This window comes from Nicotiana tabacum, chromosome 12, assembly GCF_000715075.1.
Source record: "Nicotiana tabacum cultivar K326 chromosome 12, ASM71507v2, whole genome shotgun sequence".
Classification (NCBI taxonomy): domain Eukaryota; kingdom Viridiplantae; phylum Streptophyta; class Magnoliopsida; order Solanales; family Solanaceae; genus Nicotiana; species Nicotiana tabacum.
The window spans coordinates 52,809,513-52,829,973 of NC_134091.1; the positions used below are offsets into that span (position 1 = coordinate 52,809,513).

At 35.1% G+C, this 20,461-nt stretch overlaps 1 protein-coding gene across 1 annotated transcript; it reads left to right on the forward strand.

Annotated features, from left to right (window-relative positions):
- The first annotated feature begins 6,888 nt into the window (after window positions 1-6,888).
- Window positions 6,889-17,728, forward strand: LOC107804239 (putative methyltransferase PMT26). The gene is made up of 9 exons (XM_075226480.1): window positions 6,889-7,135; window positions 8,152-9,072; window positions 9,158-9,307; window positions 14,497-14,767; window positions 14,848-14,958; window positions 15,047-15,221; window positions 15,784-16,056; window positions 16,905-17,099; window positions 17,188-17,728. The coding sequence occupies exons 2-9, from the start codon at window positions 8,173-8,175 to the stop codon at window positions 17,414-17,416; spliced, it is 2,304 nt and encodes a 767-aa protein (XP_075082581.1). The 5' UTR covers window positions 6,889-7,135; window positions 8,152-8,172; the 3' UTR covers window positions 17,417-17,728.
- Window positions 17,729-20,461: the final 2,733 nt, after the last annotated feature.

Consider the following 20,461-nt stretch of genomic DNA (forward strand, 5'->3'; position numbering starts at 1 on the left):
CAATATGAGGATGTGGAGGTTGACTTTCTCAACCCAGGAGTATCTGATCACATCCCTATACTCCTGAGGCATGGACAATAGAGGAGATTACACCCAAAACCATTTAAATTGTTCACTAATGTAATGGAACAATCTGAGTTTCATGCAGTGTTACACAGGGCATGTAATCAGAATAAAGGTGTAAATGTTATGATTAGTAAATGTAGAAAGCTATATGATTTGAAGCATGAGCTAAAGGATTTGATTCATTATATGGCTTCATATGCACAAAGACTGAATCAAACTAGGCAAAAACTAGAGGTTGTACAAGCCATCATACTTACTCAACCTTTTTGTGTTTATTTGACCAGGAGAAGGAACTGCTTGCTGAGATTGATAAATGGAGTAACATTGAAGAACAAGCCCTAAGACAGAAATCCAGGGCAAGTTCGATTATGTGTGGTGACACTAACTCTAAGTACTTGCATGCGCAATGGAATATCAGACAAAGAAAAAATACAATCACATATGTATATACAGATGCAGGGATAAAACTCACAGACCCTACACAGGTGAAAACAGAGTTTATTACATTCTTCACAGGGCTAATGGAAAATTGCAGTGGTCACATTATATGTCCAAACTCAGAAGTTATAAAAAAAAGGACCGTGCTTGAGTATGGAACAGAAAAGTGCATTGATACAACCAATGACAAAGCTCCAGAGATTGATGGATATCCTATAGAGTTTTTCACCAAAAACTGGGACCTAATGAAGAAGGAAGTTTATGTTGCAGTGCAAAGCTTCTTTGAAATAGGAAAACTTTTGAGAAAGGTGAATTGCACAACTATTATACTGATTCCTAAAGTTAGCTCACCATCTCAGGCCAAAGACTATAGATCTATTGCTTGTTGTAATACCTTTCACAAGATTATTTTCAAGGTTTTACAACTAAGAATCAAAAAGGTGATTGGTAATCTAATTAGGCACTCACAGTCTGCTTTTATAGAAGGAAGAAGTATCATTGACAATATACTCTACAACTATGAGTTGTTCAAAGGGTACAATAGAAAAGGTGTCTCTCCTAGATGTGTTATGAAAGTAGACTTAAGAAATGCCTATGATACTATAGACTGGAGGTTTTTGAGAAGAATGCTCAATGATCTTGGGTTCCATTTAAAATTCATTGAATGGATTATGGAATGTGTTGCCACTGTCTCATACCCCTTAGTGCTAAATGGAAGACTTACAAAACTATTTCTGATTAGACAAGGGGATCCCATGTCCCCATACCTCTTTATCATTGCTATGGAGAACCTGCAAAGAGAAGTGATGCAATTGGCAGAGAATGGTGATTTCAATTTCCATCCTAGATGCAGGAAGTTGGGCATCATCCATATATGTTTTTCCTGATGATTTGCTCATGTTCTGTAGAGCAGACATTGAATCCATCAAACTCCTTCGGGGCGCTTTTCATAGGTTTTCTGCAGCTTTTGGGCTACAAGCTAACACTGATAAAATCTCTATTTACCTAGTTGGGGTGGATGCATATGAAAGACAGGCTATCATGAAGCTACTGGGGTTTGAATAATGTACTACGGGAGTGCCATTGTCATCTAAAAAGTTAACTGTACATCAATGCCTACACCTAATTGAGAAGATCACAGGAAGAATCAATTGTTGGTCTGCCAGGCTGCTTTCTTACTCTAGTATATTATAACTGATCAAGTCAGTATTGTTTGGTATTCAGACCTACTGGGCACAAATATTCCTCCTCCCCAAGAAGGTTATGAAGATGATTGAAACAGTGTGCAAATCATTCTTGTGGATTGGTGTGGCATCCATCACAAAAAAGCACTGGTATCCTGAGAAAATATTTGTATGCCTCAAACTGCTAGTGACCTAAATGTCATAAGTCTGTGCATTTAGAACAAAGTTGTTGTACTCAAACAGTTATGGGATGTTGTAATGAAAAAAATACTATTTGTGGATAAAATAGGTACATAATTTCTACATAAAAAATAGAACTTGAGCACATGCCTACACTTAAGGCTGCAACTTGGGTGATCAGGAAAATCTTAGAGACAAGAGAGACCCTGAAGAGTCAATCCACGCATGGCTCCTTGATTGATAGACTGAAGATATTGCTGGTGCAAGAGCAATTTTCGATTAAGCAAGCCTACCTCATGCTGATGCCCCGGTATCAAAAGGTCCCTTAGAAGAACATAGTCTTGTAGACAAGCATCCATCCTAAATTCAAATTTATCCTATGACTGGTTGCACATAAAAGACTAGCCATAGTGGACAAACTATACAAAATTGGTGTGCAGGTGCCTCATGATTGTGCATTCTGCAAATCAAGTACTGAACAATAGAGCATCTATTCTTTGAATGCTCAGTAACAAAGAGAGTGTGGAGCAGACTACTGGTTTGGTTAGGCATGGGAAGGAACATAGCTAGTTGGAAAGAGGAGCTCAGCTGGGCATGTCGCATGGCTAGAAAGAAGACAGGGCATAGGATCATTGCTAGCTATGTGTTTGCTATGCTAGTTTACAATATATGGAGGGAAAGAAACATGATTAGATTCCAGCAAGGCACTTTTGAGGAGCACATAATCTGCAGAAAGATTGTCCTTTATGTGCACACTAGAGGCAGAAGATATCCATCCTCGCAGCACACATTACACAGCTTAGATCGATTTCCTTAGTGTTCTTTATATGTAATGTAGTGTACATCTTCTGTATCTAGTCTTATGAGCAATTCCTAGATGTGTAATAGACATGGATAAAAACTTGTAATCTAGGATTAAACTTATATTCAGGAAAGTAGTTGGTCAGCAACTACTTGGCATTGTACAAATATGCTTTTGATTAATACAATTTTGACTTTAATCAATTTTTTTTTTATAATATTAGCCAGCCAACATAAAGAATGTTATTTCAAATAGTTAAGTATTGAAACTTATCACTTTAATGCTTTCACATAAGGAATTCACATAACGAGATTTAAGAAAAATACTAGTGAGAAGTGTTACGTCTAGGTAGGGGTGTATAACGAAAACCGACAAATTCCATCAAAATCGATAATCCGAGTCAAACCGAAAAAATAATTCGACTATAATTTTGTTTGATTTGGTTTGAGGTTGAAAAAAATCAATCATAATTGGTTTGATTTGGTTATAACTAAACAAAGTCAAAACGAAACCAAACCCGATATTATATGTATACAAGTTTTAAAAATATTTTATACATAAAAATATTTATTATAACATTAATTATAAATATTTTTTAAACTTTTTCATAGTTCTCTCTTTTAACATGTTATTTCTAGTTTGAACTTAGAATTATTGAATGATCCAATATGTTTTATTGTTCATAAATATTTGTAACTCAAATAAAGCCCAAACTAAAACCAAATCAATACTAATACTAACAAAGGAAATTCAATTCAATACTAAAATGACGATAGTATTGGATATTTATTTTTTTAGTTTTGTATTGGTTTAAATAGTGAAAAGGTATAACTTTTTTTTTTAATTGTTTAATCATGTAGTTAATGATTTTTAGTTTTTTTTATTAGTTGTACTTATTGTAACATGACTTAATACTTTTAGATTCTGTTTATTTTCATTATGGCTTTATGCAATTTCATTATATTTGTTGTTGAATATTTTATTACAATGTCACAACTCATCTCACATTTTTTATGTATTATTTTCTCGGAAAACACCTTATATAGTTGTATACTACTTAGTACTTTTAGATTATGCTCATTTTTATTATGGTTTATTAATTAATAATATTTATTTTTATGCAATTTCATTATCTTTATTGTTAAATATTTTAGTACAATATCATGACTCATCTCACATTATTTGTGTAATTTTCTTGGGTAACACCTTATATAGTTGTATCCTACGAAAACTAAAAAAAATATTTGGAGCACAAGTTACATGTTTTGTGCTATGAAAATTTTACGAGGAAAAAAAATAGAAAACCCCGAGAAAACAAAAAAAACGAGATTGAAAAACCCGACTTTTGTTGGTTTGGTTTGGTTTAGTTTATATATTTAAAAATTCGACACAATTGATTTGGTTTGGTAATTGAAAAATTCGAACCAACCCGACCTATATAAAACCCTACCTCTAGTATTTGAATATGAGATCTAAAACAAATTTTGAACCATTTTCACAATCACACTAACTAGCATAAGTGTATTCTACAATTTTTCGGCGAAGAAAATCCGACGCTTTAGCTCGACTGGTTTCACATTTTAATTATTCTGCATGAACGGAAAACCGGCTCCTTAACGTAAACAAGTTTCGTGTAAAATCAAGCATCAGTGGGTTTTTCCCCCTATTCAAACCTATCATTTAAAGTTTTAACAAAAATGAGAGGTGTCGGTGAACGGTGATTCATGTCTAGGTAGAGAACACATTAGTCTTATATCATAATAAAATGTGATAGGTGAGAGAAACTTCTCCAATTTGGCACATGCAAGGGTCCCAATTTCTCTTTCATTCCGATTCAAACATTTGTCGGTGAATACTATATCATTTAACCATCCAATTAATTAATATTTCAATAATCACACCCATATGACTTTAAGGTAGAGATCACATTAGTCTTATCATAATAAAATAAAATGTTCTTAGTCTTTTATAAGCACATCAATAATAGTGAAGTCACCCTAAAAGGGAATAATAAAAAAAATGGTCCTCTTCCTCACTCTAAGCTGGGATGAACTATTTTATTATTCTTTCTTTCTCTTCTAAATTATTTGGTAACTTGTTTTTTGGTTATCCGTTAGACTAAAATTTGACTGAAATTGGTCAATGATTCACTCATCTTCCGGTACACGATTCAGAATTTCAGATATCACATCCTTAAAAGTATTGTACGCTCGTAGCACTTTAGATTTAAAAAGTTAAGGATCCGTTTATCCGTAGATAATTTTTTCTTTTGTTCGATTTTTAAAAAAAAAAACGTGTTTGTCCATAAAATTTTGCAAGTTTTTGGAAATGATTTTTTTCAAAAACTACTTTTTCAAAATTTTCAGAAATTTTTGTTTCCCCACTCACAAAATTGTAATATTTTTTCAAGCGAAATGTATGTCTAAACACAATTTCAAATTTCAAAAAAATTATAATTTTTATGTCCACACGCCTACTAAGTATGAATTTAAATTTGTTTTTGATAAAAGTCTAATTAAGAGCATGTTAAGACATATGTTTTTCATAACTTCATTTTACATTGAATTGTATTATATTGTTAAAATAATATTTGTATAGACTGTATTATTTGTTGTACTTCAATAACATATTTTGTGTTTAATTTGATTGTAGCATAATGCATGATAACTGATAGACTTATTAAAATACCTTTAATTACTGTGAAGATTAAAATGATCAAACTCAAAAACCAAAAACTAAAAAACAAAAAAGATAACAAGAAAGTGACGAGAAACATGTATAGTGAGTGACAGTAAGAGTATACGAAAAGGAAGGGCTTAAATATGATGAAGACAAATTAAGGTAACGAGGTGATGTAAAAAAGAAAAAAGTTCGGTAAATAGTACATGAAGTTATTAAACAATAATAAGGATAAAATGGAAAATAGAAATAATATAACAATTCCACCGCACCAAGCTCGTTTTTATATATAAAATAAGTCATTCATTGTTATAAGTCGTAATAATAGATTTAATTGACAATATAATACAATAATAAGTAATAATAAAAATAAATATTATAAAACTATTCAACTTCTGTATGTTTAATACAAGTACAGAATTCAAACAACTAGTAAGTATTTTGAGTTATTGTTCTTAAATATCACGGAGTAGTCCTCACTATTTGGATAGTTCAAAACTTAGACAAAATATGGAAGACCTTTTTTTGTCTTAATAAACAAAAGAACCATGCGGGGGTTAGGCATAGGGGCGGGCATATTTTGGTCCGAACTGAAAAAACCGACCGAATCGAAAATAATTTTATTTTGTTTTCGGTTATTCGATTTTTTCGATCGGTTTCGGTTTAAAATTTTAAAATTCCAGTTTTTCGGTTCGGTTTTCGGTTATTAGTTTATTTGGTTCGGTTAACCGAAAAATCGAATTATTAGCAAACCAACAAATTTTCGGTTGGTTTCAGTCAAATTTACCGAAATTTTGAAAGAAAACCAACAAATTCGTCAGTCCAATTATTACACAGAGAGAACCCAATATGATAATGTTCAAATCGAAAACCGAACCGAAATAAACCGAACCGAATTTCTTAAACCGAACTGAACCGAACTTATTTCAGTTCGATTTCGATTACTACTTTTATAAAACTGAAAACCAAATAAACGAATCGAATTTTTTAAAATCGAACCGAACCGACTAAACGCCCACCCCTAATTAGGCATAGACCCCAATCCGTACATAATCAAAAAGGATAAGTACAATGTGGAAGACCCAAATATGCAAAAGATTGGGGAACATTCTCTGTTGTCCGGAAAGAGTTAATTTGCACCAGTGAACAACTAGGTTGTTTTCTTTTTCTTCATAGAAATATATGAAACTATTTACTTTTCGTTTTATTTTATGTAGCACTATATAACGATATTCTTTTATATTTATAAATAATTTAATTTTAATAACATAATTTAGAGCCACAAAACTCATATATATCATATTTAATATCACAAGGTTTAAAGATTTTTCTTTCTTATTTAACTTCGATACAATCAAACTTTGGCATATAAATAAATAAATAAATTGAAATAATGGGAGTATAACTTGTATGAATTGACAATAAACCGTTAGCTGCAGTTGTTTTTTAGGTTACTTCTTATAGTAAAATTCTTTTACAATCAATTTTGTTTAACGACGTTTTTGATCTGTCAATTTTTGGCGCTGGTCTTATCATATGATGGTAATCCTAGGCTGTCGGTCATGAGTAACATCACTCATCATACTTATATTTTCATAAAATATTTGCCTACGCGTGAATGCAACCCATCTCTTTGCAATGCCTTTATAAATCTCAAACAAAATCAAGATTCTGAATTCCCCCAACCCAAGATCTGATATTTCCACCCTTTTAACAAGAAAATGAGCTTCAAACACTAATTTGCTTTGCCCAAGTTTGAAGTTCCTATATACCCCCATCATAAAAGGTACAATTTTCCCTTTCTTTCTGTTCCCATAATAATGTGAATCTGTCCTCTTTATACCCCTTTTCCCTTCATTTTCCTCTTTTTTTGGAAAAAGGGTGAGCTTTATTTCTGTTGGTTAATAGAATGCTCTAACTTTTTGCTTTGTTTTGTATTATTTGATTGTTTTTTGGTTTGCAACTTCGAGATGGGATTGATCTTGCAAAATGACATTTTTGTTCTGTAATTTTGTTATGTTGTTAAGGGATCTTGTAGTTTTGATACTCATATCCTGTTTTAGTAGTATCATGGACTAGAAATGTGGTTTTCTTGTTTGAGAGTTTGACAGAGTAATTACAGATTTACCAGACACGGACAAGAAAACTTGATTTTACTATTTTCATGAGGTTTATGATGAGGTCTATATATCAGCAGAGGCGAACCTAGGTTCTAGAGTCGCTGGGTTCAGAACGAATTTGATCTTATCATAAGTATACATCTTAAATTTTTATGTAACATATCTAATCATAGTTTGAGCTGAAAGCAATGGGTTCAGTTCAGTTGAACCCGTAGAACGTGCCTAGATCTGCCTCTTTGTATATGTGGAATGCTTAGAGATCCAAAACTCAGACATGGAAAGCTTTTTGGTGGAAAAATGTTGTTAGAGTTTCTTTTGGAATTGAGCTAGGCCAAAATTCAGGTTGTGTAAATTTTTTGGAATTCACTGTGATGTTTTTGAATGAATTCTTTCACGAGTTCTCATGAGTATTTGAGTGTTCACCTAGTATTTCATTAGACGTGCTTGATAAAAAACAATTGCAGCCTTTTCTCTTAGTTTTATAAAAGAAAAAAGCTAGAAATATCTAAGGGATGTATGATGTGTTGTGTAGGTAAATTTTGTCCATACCTGCATTTAAATGACAGACTTTTGATGCTTGTTTCTGTTGTGGTTTTACCATTCTCTGTTCTCGAACCTAGTTTATCAGACATTTTAGGCTACTACATTTGATATTTCAATTATTTTTTCTCAAAATGTCCAGGGACGGATAAGATCAAATATTATGGCTGGGGGAAGTAGCTCCCATTTTGGTGGCAGGAAATCATCCGATTGCTGTTCAAAAATCAATGTTGTGACTTCTCTTGGAATTTCTTTAGTTGGGATATGGATGCTGATGGCATTATTTAGTATGCCTCTTGTAAACTCAGAGATATCTTCAACATTGAAAGTAACCAAGAAACTTTCGGGGCAGTATACAGGCATTTCTGGCGATTTTACAGTCAATGCAAAGAGAGAAGAGGATGTAACATTCCAGGGGGAGAAGGGGTTTAGAAGGGGAAGGTCTATGGAGGAGTTTTCAGATGAAAAAGGGCTGGATAGTTACCAAAATGAGGAAAGGGAAGGAGAAAACTCTAATTTAAGTAATGGAGAAGAAAATCAAGAAGATTCTGGATCCACTGATGAATCACAGTCTAGCGGTGAGAGTTCAAATCTAGAGAGCGAGGAAGTAGATTCGAGAGAGAAAGGCTCAACTTCTACCAGTGGCGAGTCAGATAATGGAGGTGAAGACTCAAATCCAGATGGTGCCGAGACAACAGCAGAAGATGAGAACATTGTCTTAAAGTCAAAAAAGGGAGAGGAAGAGAATGAGATTTTCCCAGCTGGAGATCAATCAGAGATTTTAAAAGAAACTACTACACAAAATGGGCCATGGTCAACTCAGGCTGCTGAGTCTAAAAAGGAGAATGAGTCACAGGATTCACCAAAGTGGAAGACATGTAAAACTGATGCTGGACCAGATTATATTCCTTGCCTGGATAATGTGCAAGCTATAAGGAAGCTCCCAAGTACCTCGCACTATGAACATCGTGAGAGGCACTGCCCTATTGAAGCTTCAACTTGCCTTGTTCCTTTGCCTTCAGGATACAAGCAGCCAATTGGATGGCCTAGGAGCAGAGAGCAGGTATATCTTGTTTCTGCTTATATATCCATTTGCTGCTGATTAATAATTTGATAAGCCAAGTAACTTGCATTTTATGGTTGGACAGATATGGTACTCTAATGTTCCTCATGGAAAGCTAGCCAAGGTCAAGGGGCACCAAAACTGGGTCAAAGTTACTGGAGAGTACCTTACTTTCCCTGGTGGAGGTACTCAGTTTAAGCAAGGTGCTCTTCATTACATAGATTTCCTCCAGAAGGCAAGTTTTGCTTAAGTCTCTGTGCTACTGCATGCTATCTATAATTATTGATTCGTAATCGTGGTGTTAATTTTTCACTCCATGCATCACAAATTGGTTAGTTTGTGGCTTTCTTTAGATTCATATGGCAAAATGTACATCATTTGCTTTTAATACCAATTTGAAGATCAACGATAAGATAATTTGATTTAGGTGATACTTCCACGCGAAACCCAATTATATATTACTCTTAGAATTTTCATGGGTACTAGGTGCCGTTAGTAGGTGTTCCATATGATTCAATTTGACTTTGTTGTTTATTTTAATCAACAAACCAGAAAACAAGTGAATGTTTGTGATTAATGAAAGAGCTGAATATTAAAGGAATGAAGAACAGAGAAGAAATCTTAAAAGAGAGAGCATAAGACTAATACAGAACAAGGATTACTTTTCATTGTAATCTAAGTTACAATTTATAAGAAAAACTTAACTACTAACTTCATGGTCCTGAATATCAGCACATGATCTACTTTAAAAAAACTAACAAGATACTGGGAAAAGTAATAACTGCAGAATTAAAACTAAGTAACTGCAGTCAAAGTAACTGCAACTATTCACAGCTAAACTGCAGTCCTAAATCATAGCAACTAACACTCCTCCTTGCTTTAGGATCTGCAGACACCAAGTTTCGATCTCAAAGACTCGAACTTGTGAACTGACAATGGTTTGGTAAAAGCATCAGCTAATTGATCATCTGATTTGCAATAAATGAGAGTCACCTCCCCATTCTTCTGGACTTCTCTCAAGAAAAACAACTTGATATTAAAGGGTTTCGTCTTTCCATGGAAAACAGGATTATGAGAAATAGCTATTGCTGCCTGATTGTCAACAAATATCTCAGTTTCTTCTTTCTGCTCAATATGAAGATCTTTTCCTCAACCACAATGCTTGATTCACCGCAGCTGCTGCTGCCACAAATTCTGCTTCCGCTGTCGATTGAGCTATTGTATCCTGCTTTTTGGAACTCCATGAAAAGACACCTGAACCAATAGTGAAACAGTATTCAGAAGTGCTCTTCATGTCGTCAACTGAACCACCCATCGGAAAAACCAGTTAGTTTGAGTTGTTCACAACTTTTAAACTTGATTCCAAAATCAGTCGTTCCTTTGACATATCTGATCACCCTTTTTGCCGCCTTTAAATGCACTTCACTTGCACAATGCATGAAGCGAGATAGAATACTTACAACATCGAGAATGTCAGGCTTTGTTGCTGTTAGATACATCAGACACCCAACCAAACTTCTAAAATATGACTCATCCACTTTCTGTGTTCCATCTTCTTTGCTCAATTTTTCTTTTTGATTCATCGGAGTGCTCATCTCATTGCAGTCTTCCATGCAAAACTTTTTTAGTATCTCTTTTGCATATTTTTTCTGACAAATGAACACTTCACCCCGATCTTGTTTAATCTCCATGCCTAGGAAGTAAGACATAAGCCCAAGATCTGTCATTTCAAACACTTTCATCATTTCTTGTTTGAAATCTTCAATTTGATATGCACTACTTCCTGTAACCAGAAGATCATCAACATAAAGTGAAATAATTAGAGTATCATTTCCACTATATTTGACATACAAAGTGGACTGAGATAAGCTTTTTTCAAAGCCTAAACTGAGTAAATGGTCATCAATTCTATTGTACCAAGCTCTTGGAGCTTGTTTCAATCCATAGAGTGCCTTTTTAAGAAGATAGACTTTATCTTCTTCTCCTTCTTTCACATAGCCTTCTGGTTGCTCTACATAGATCTCCCCCTGCAGGAATGCTGATTTGACATCTAACTGGTACACTTTCCATTTCTTTTGTGCTGCAACAGCGAGTAAAAGCCTAATAGTGTCAAGTCTCGCTACTGGTGCAAAGGTATCTGAGTAGTCCACACCGAATATTTGAGCATATCCTTTGACAACGAGCCTAGCTTTATGCTTGTTGATTGAGCCATCAGCATTAAGCTTAGTTCTGTACACCCATTTGACTCCAATCACCTTTCTGTTTTGAGGTCGATCAACTAACTCCCATGTTTTGTTCTTTTTAACCATGAGCAACTCCTCTTTCATTGCAGCACTCCAATCTTCATTCTTCTTCTTCTTCATAATGAGCAGGTTCCCAAATTGCAATGTTACTTCTCTGATAAACATCAGAAAGTACTCGTGTGCCTCGAACAGGAATGTGATCCACCAAATCATTTTTCCCATCTCTTGTGATACTTTGATCTAATGTATCTGAAGCAGGCAACTTGAACTTTGAAGTCAGATCCTTCTTATCTGCATCGTCCCAGTTCCACCCTTCATCTTCCATAAAGTGCACATCTCTACTTACAATAATCTTTCCCGTTTGTGGCTGGAACACTTTATAAGCTTTTGCAACAGAACTATAGCCAATAAAGATGCCTGGAAGTGCTCTTTTATCTAATTTATCCCTCTTGATTTGTGGAACGTGAGTGAAGCACAGACATCCAAATATTCTAAGAAAATTCAGAGATGGTTTATAATCATACCATGCTTCGAAAGGTGGTTGATTCTTCAATGCTCTTGTGGGAAGCCTGTTTTGTAAAATAACAGCCGTATGAGCTGCTTCTGCCCCGAACTTGCTTGGGTAGATTCTTCTCATGTAACATGCATCTTGTCATCTCTAGGATATATCTGTTTCTTCTTTCACTAACTCCATTTTGTTGCGGAGTATAAGGAGCAGTAAGCTGGTGTTCAATGCCAGATTCCTCACAAAACAAATTAAATTCTTCTGAGGTGTATTCTTTTCCATTATCTGACTTTAGAACTTGAATTTTGCAGCCACTTTGGTTTTCCACCATTTTCTGGAACTTCCAAAACACTCTAGCTACTTCTGATTTGAATTTCAAGGAATAAATCCAGCACATTCTTGTAAAATCATCAATGAAAGCAATATAATATCGACTACCTGCTAATGACGGAGTTCTTTGAGGACCAGATACATCTGTATGGATCAATTGCAGCTTGTGAGTGGCTCTCCAGGTTGACTTAGGAAAGGATTTCCTATTTTGCTTTCCAAACTGACATGCTTTGCAGTATGGAATGGGATCATCGAACTCTGGAAGATCATTTGCCATCCTTTTAGATTTTATTCGCAACAACCCCTCATGATGATAGTGCCCGAGCCTCTTATGCCAAACTTCTGTGACACTTTCTTTGACTTGAAAAGCAGTTTGCTCCTCCTCCAATGGATTTAGTGAGAAACTCTTGCCCACCATTTTGACCTTGAATATCTCATGGCCTGATGGATCTTCTATCACACATGCTTTGTTTACGAAGTGAAGTACGTATCCTTTCTCCATTAATTGACCAACACTTAGCAGATTTTGATCAATATCTGGGACATAGAGAACATGTGTGATAAACTTAGTTCCTGAACAACTTGCAATGGCTATGGTGCCCTTTCCTTTAGCATGAATATACTCACCATTTCCAATTCTAACTTTCTTCGTCTCAGTGCTCCTTAACTCTTTGAACAACGCCTTATCATACGTCATGTGGTTAGTGCAACCACTATCGATTAACCAACTTTCATTTGAATCGCGACTTGTGAAACAAGTTGCAACAAAGAGTTGATCGTCTTCTTCTTGTTCAACAACTTGAGCTTCTACTTCATGTTGCTGAATTTTGCTTTTGCAAATTACAGCTTCGTGACCCTGCTGATTGCACTTGATGCACTTTGCATCAGGTCTCCTCCAACATTTGAAAGGAGGGTGACCTTTTTTGCCACAATGTTGACAAGGCGGAACGTTTGTCTTCTTGCTTCCAGTCTTGATTTTGTTGCTGTTTCCAACATTCTCATTGTTTGCTCCTTGGATCTTTTTGTTCTGCTTCTTCTGGTTTCTTTTACTGTCTTGATACTTCACTGGTAAGGATCCTTCAACAGCTCCTTCTTGTCTCATAACACGTCGTTGCTCTTGTGCTTGAAAAGCACTCAAGAGCTCTGCTAGTGTGATTTTGGGCAAGTACTAGTATTTTCTAAGGTTGTAATGGTAGCCTCAAATCTTTCAGGCACCATTACAAGGATTTTCTTAACGATCCTTGAATCGTTTAAAGTGGAACCCAACAATCTGACACAATTTGCTATGTTAAGAAGTCTGTCAGAATATTCCTTTATGGTTTCACTCTTTTTCATCCTTTGCAACTCAAATTCACGCACCAAATTCAGCACTTGCATTCCTCGAACTTTTTCATCTCCTTCATATTCAGTCTTGAGATAATCCCATAACTCTTTTGCTGACTTCAGAGACATGATACGAGTAAAGATGGTGGATGAAACTGCAGCAAACAAGCATGCCTTTGCCTTTGACTTTCTGATTTTCCTCTCCTTGTAATTTTTGAGTTGAGCCATCGTGGGATTGTTTGGCAAGGGAGCAATTTCGTAATCATCTTCAACAGCCTCCCAAAGATCCAATGCTTCCAAATAGGTCTGCATTCTAACTGCCCAGATCTGATAACTTTCTCCATCAAAGGTTGGTGGTGCGATTGAAGAAAAACTTGTTTCTCCATTCATGGCGTCCACAGAATCTGCTTGCACTCACACAGGCCCCTCAAGAAAAAATAGCTCTGATACCAATTGTTGTTAATTTTAATCAACAAACCAGGAAACAAGTGAATGTTTGTGATTAATGAAAGAGCAGAATATTAAAGGAATGAAGAATAGAGAAGAAATCTGAAAAGAGAGCAGAAGACTAATACAGAACAAGGATTACTTTTCATTGTAATCTAAGTTACAATTTATAAGAAAAACTTAATTACTAACTTCATGGTCCTGAATATCAGCACATGATCTACTTAAAAAAAACTAACAAGATACTGGGAAAAGTAATAACTAATAACTGCAGAATTAAAACTAAGTAGTTGCAGTCAAAGTAACTGCAACTATTCACAGCTAAACTGCAGTCCTAAAACATAGCAACTAACAGACTTGAACAATGCTTTCAAGATTTTGATTTGTTCCTGCATATTAGACCAGAGAAAATAAGCTTCCGGAGACTCTATAGAAACTTAGAGCGGCCTCCTTTCACTAATGTGTTTTGCATATCAGTGATCAGTCAATTGGCTGAAATTTATCACCACAGATTTCATGCTGAAGATTATGTACCTCTTCCTATTGTATGCTTTGCTGATATTGGTTGCAATGCAGTCCCTGCCTCAAATTTCATGGGGAAAACAAACACGTGTTATTTTGGATGTTGGGTGTGGAGTGGCCAGCTTTGGAGGATACCTCTTTGAAAGAGATGTACTAGCAATGTCACTTGCCCCCAAGGATGAGCACGAAGCCCAAGTACAATTTGCACTTGAAAGGGGCATCCCTGCTATATCAGCTGTTATGGGAACTAAACGACTACCATTCCCCAGTAAAGTGTTTGATGCTGTCCATTGTGCACGTTGTAGAGTTCCATGGCATATTGAAGGTGAATCTCTCTCTCTATCTTTACAAGTTTTGCTTGGTTTTGGAACGCCAGCCGATGGTAAACGTCCTAATTTATTGCAGGTGGCAAACTTCTCCTAGAATTGAATCGTGTCTTGCGGCCCGGTGGTCACTTCCTTTGGTCTGCTACACCAGTATATCGGAAGGATGAAGAAAGTGTTGGAATTTGGGAAGGTAATTGTGGCTCGACTTAGTTGACTTTTCTTATTTGCAAATGAAAGTCATAGATTAATGTCTCTCTCCTTGATTGATTGTCTTGCAGCTATGTCTGAACTAACTAAATCAATGTGCTGGGAACTAGTGGAAATCAATGAAGATAAGCTAAATGAAGTAGGTGTAGCTATATTCAGAAAGCCAACTTCAAATGATTGCTACCAGAGTAGAACACAAAATGACCCACCTATGTGTGAAGAAGCTGATGATCCAGATGCAGCCTGGTACTTTTCTTTTATTCACTCAAGCACGGGCTTTTGTTATAGTTCTGTATAACAATCGTAAATCCAAATAGTCTACCCGGAGACACAAGTTTATAAAGCTATAGAAAATATGCTATTAGGGGAGAATGGAAATTTACTTGTCTACATTATATATGTCCACTTAGCCACTACATGACATAGTATGTTATTTGTCTGTGTAAAGACTCAAAATCAAGAAGGCATACATTTTATTGTACTCATAGTGCTTATGGTTTGACTGGTCCGAGCTTACACCTATCAGTATGGTTTCAACTTTCTGCTTTGATTTGAAAAAGAGAAAGGGGAAATAGCACCATATAAAATTATATTTGTTAGGAGGTTCGGAAACAGCCTCTCTACCTTCACAAGGTAGGGGTAAGGTCTGCGTACATACTACCCTCCTCAGACCCACATGTGGGATTACACTGGGTTTTTTGTTGTTGTTGTTGTTGTCATCTCTTCTATTACAGATAAAACTACATTTATTCATCTCCTGAACACTCGACCTGAAAAAAAATCCTAACTCGTTATTTTCTCAATTCAGGAATATAACACTTGAGGCATGTATGCACAAAGCACCAGCAGATGCATCTGAACGTGGTTCAAGGTGGCCGTCAAAATGGCCATTGAGGTCAGAGAAGCTTCCTTATTGGTTGACAAGTTCTCAAGTTGGAGTCTATGGAAAAGCAGCCCCAGCAGACTTTGCTGCAGACTATGATCATTGGAAGCATGTTGTGTCAAAATCGTATTTAAATGGTCTTGGCATTAACTGGTCTTCAGTAAGGAATGTCATGGATATGAAAGCTGTTTATGGAGGGTAAGTTTTTATTAGTCGCTATTTTGCTCATTATCTCTTAGCTACTCATTTCCTCTGTGATCACTGCCTTTCTTTGAAGATTAAAGGAATAAAATTCACAAAGAAGCTTTGGCAAAATTTAGAGTGATTTGATGAAATTAATTGATGATTGCTAGATGAAGTTTCCATAGATGAGACTTTTAGAATAACACATCTAACTCAATTAACGCCTCCCTCCCTCCCTCCCTCCCTCCCTCCCTCCCTCCCTCTCTCTCTCTCTCTCTCTCTCTCTCTCTCTCTCTCCCCCTCCCTCTCTCTCTCTCTCTCTCTCCCTCCCTCCCTCTCTCTCCCTCTCTCTCTCCCTCTCTCTCTCCCTCTCTCCCTCTGTGTGTGTGTATCTGTGTGTTTCAAAGAATATTGTCTGAAAAGACTTGCAATCTTTCGGAATCAATATGAGCTTACCTATTAACAGTATACAATAGAAGTAAATGATCCATATAGGCAATATATACCAACTAGTTGGAATTACAACTTAATCAATGTTACATTTACATTAAATCCTTTATTTGTTAGGGTTCCTTTCATTCTTGTTAGACTCGTATATCCATGTTGGGATAGTGTGATATTTAGATAACCTCTCTAGACAGAACCCCTAATTTTTTTTCGTCTTAAAAGAAGAATATTTTAGTATTGGAATGAAATGAACTTGCATAGAGTTGAACGGATACAAAAGGATTCATATAGCCAACCCAACTAATTTAGAGTTGATTGGCTGATTCGAGTCGATATTAGGTGCATGTATTACCAGCATTTAAACTAAGTCCACTTTTTTCATGCTCTTGATAAATATCTTATCTTCGATGATACAGATTTGCTGCAGCACTGAAAGACTTGAAAGTCTGGGTTATGAATGTAGTTCCAATTGACTCGCCTGATACACTTCCAATTATATATGAACGCGGCTTCTTTGGCATTTACCATGACTGGTGTGAATCCTTCAGCACGTATCCCAGATCTTATGATCTTCTTCACGCAGATCATCTTTTCTCCGATATTAAGAAAAGGTTAATCCTACTGCACCCGTGCTGTTAACTTGCTGGCAACAAATTTTTGTTTAGTTATGTTACATGTGATACTTACTGTTGTTGACAGGTGCAAGATAGTACCAGTATTTGCAGAAGTGGACAGGATTCTGAGGCCAGAAGGAAAGTTGATTGTGCGGGACAATGCTGAAACTATACTTGAAATAGAGAATATGGCTAGGTCAGCAAAATGGAAAGTGAAGATGTCTTACTCAAAGGATGGTGAAGGATTGCTATTTGTTCAAAAATCATTTTGGCGTCCAAAACAAGAACAGATAATCAAGTCAGCCATTGCATAGGCACAGAAGATAAATTTCCACAATTGGATAAGCCTATGATGTTTTTGGTATAGTTTAGTTCGCTACCACTAAATTATTAGAGAAGATAAATTTCCACAATTGGATAAGCCTATGATGTTTTTGGTATAGTTTAGTTCGCTACCACTAAATTATTAGAGAATATCATTCCAATATAGTGAGTATTCGAAGAAAAATCATTGCGATATAGTGATCATACTGTATGTATGATTCAGGTCTATTACAGCTCTGCTATCATTCCATATATTTATAAGTTGAATGAAGAAAGATGAGAAGAATACTTGATTTTCATTATTTTCAATTCATTTTTTTGTTGTAATAATGTGATGTAGCTCTATTCTAAATAGAAAGAAAGTTAAACTAGGCTAAAAAGAACATGACCTATGTTTCTGAGGAGGTGGTCAAGAGATTAATCCAAGCAATCTGCTGCTAAAAAGAATAGGAATTTTCAGAAATGACTATTGTTTAGTGGCTAATAACTTCTTATAACTATCATATAATTATTTTTCGTAGCTACCTTTTAATTGTTATGGTAATGTGTTCGATGTATTCGAGTTACTGTATTCATGAATACAATAGCAAAAATTGGCTAAAAAATAGGACAGTCCAGTTGTCAGCCGCTGTATTCACATGTATTCATGAATACAACGTAATAATAGGTCTCTCCAGTTGTTTAATAACGGAAAGCTGCTAATTTAATGGGATACACTCTTAATATAACTCACCTAAATCAATTATAACACACAACATTATCAATTCAATTAATGAGAAGATTTATCAAACGTTAAACACCAAAAAACAGAGCATTCTTAAGAGTTTCGGTCCCTTTTTTTTTTTTTTTTTCTGATACACTTCGAGTTTTTTTTCTCTTTTTTTTAAAACATTGTTCGAGGTTCTGCTCGGAATTGATACAAGTATCTACAAAAATACTTTGAAATTCGATTTTCTGTATATGAATACATCATGTATTTATGCCTGATACAACCTGTACTAGTAACCTACTGCCTGCATATTTTATAATAAACCTAGTGCTTGTATTCTGTTGTATCTAACAGTTATGTTCAATGTATTCAAGTTTATTTTTGGATCTGCATATTTCACTGTATTGTTGTTTTAAATACAGATGGATACAGTTAGGTTGAAAATACAGATGAATACAGTTAGATTGAATGCATAACTAATTGATGAATAACATAAAAATGATAGAACTAACAATGTATTTAAAATTGTTGTTGTATGAACTCAAATACATATAAATACATCTAAACACAACAGTCAAAAATTATTGTACAAAATAAAAATCAGTGTATGCCTTATTGAATACATATAAATACATCTACATACAAGAAGAGAAAACCACTGTACAAACTAAAAATCAATGTATTCTGACTCGAACACATAAATACATCTGCAATTAGGGTCATTGCGTATATTTGTTCTCCTTTCGACTTCAATAGTTGCTGATGAACCTGCAAATACAGGTTCCTCTTGAGTGATTTGCAAATCGAAAGCTTCGAAATTGAGTGCTTTAGTGAGTATTCTGCAGAAAACCTAACAAAGCTTTTATAGTATCGAAATATGACCTTTCGAAATTTTGTGCTTTAGTGGGTATTCTGCAGAAAACCTAACAATGGTGAATATTTAAAAAAAAACTGTTGAAGAGAAAAAGAAGAAGTTTTAACCGGCCAAAAATCCAAAAACTTTAATACTTACCACAACTTTTTGGAGCAAAAAATATTAAAAATTGAGGGAGACAATGGCGCTGATAAAGAAGAGAGTTGGGGAGAGAAATTTGGAGCTTGCATATCGAATAAATGTTTATGTGCCAAATATGAATAAAAGTTGCAATTTTGTATGGATGAACTCATCAGGAAATGGATGGATAGGAACTTGCGATGAATGCTACATGGCCATGGTAGCTGCTAGGTTTCCATGTCGCCTAGAGAGAGGAGAGAGGATAGAGAGATCGTGGAGAGAGAAATATACTATGCGGTGATTTTGGGAGAGAATAAACTAAAAGAATGAGAGAGAAAAATATTAGACAGCGTATTTAATGGCTTAACGGTAGGAAGTGACCATAAATACATATTTTGCTATAAAATCTAAAAGGTAGCTATAGAAAATAATATTTTAAAAGGGTTTTTATTTATAATAAATAGGGTGTAAAGCTTTGCTATATGATGTAAAATTTCCTAAAAAGAATTTGAAACTATTGTATAGGTCAAAATCTGCCTTAGTGGGATTTAGCATGGAGCGATAACGTGGAAAGTGATATGGTCGAGGTCGACTAGTAGATAACGGGGCTCATAGACGAGCAGTCAATAACGGCCGAGGTCGAGTATCAAGGGCAGTGCTAAGGGTTAGTTTTTGTAATAAGATATTCAAGAGAATATTCCGTTGAATATTTTTGGTGTTTGTACTTTTAGGATTGACTAGGGTATATCCCATATAAATAGAAAAAGAGATAGGAGAAAAAGGGGAGGTAATATTCTCTGATAAGAACACTTTTTGAGAAAAAAACTTTCTCTCTAGAAAAGATACAAACACTACCTTTCTGAGAAAATTCGATTATATATTATTCCACACTTTTCCATCAGATCCGAGAATAGTTCTAATATTATAGCATTTGGCTATCACTCATCACTGTTAGAAGGAGGAATCATCCACCCTATTCAATATTGGGTGAATCATTCTCATTATTTACGTTAATGCCATTTATTATTATTTATTGCTTAAAATTCTTCTATCATTAAAGATCTTGAAACATTGAATGTACACAATATTTAATCCTCCGCCAACACTATCCAGTTTTATTTGAGTTGACTAGTTATAAATTTGGGGATATTATTATTAACTAGGTTTAATCCCTTTTTATATAAAATTAATTAGTTTAATCAAAGTTTTATATTTTTTGGTCAAACAATTTGGTGTCGTCTGTGGGGAAGCCTAGTTAAGCTTTTAGTTTCTTCTAGATCTATAACTGGCATAGTTCACAAAAACAATAATGCCCCTACTTCTTTGTACACA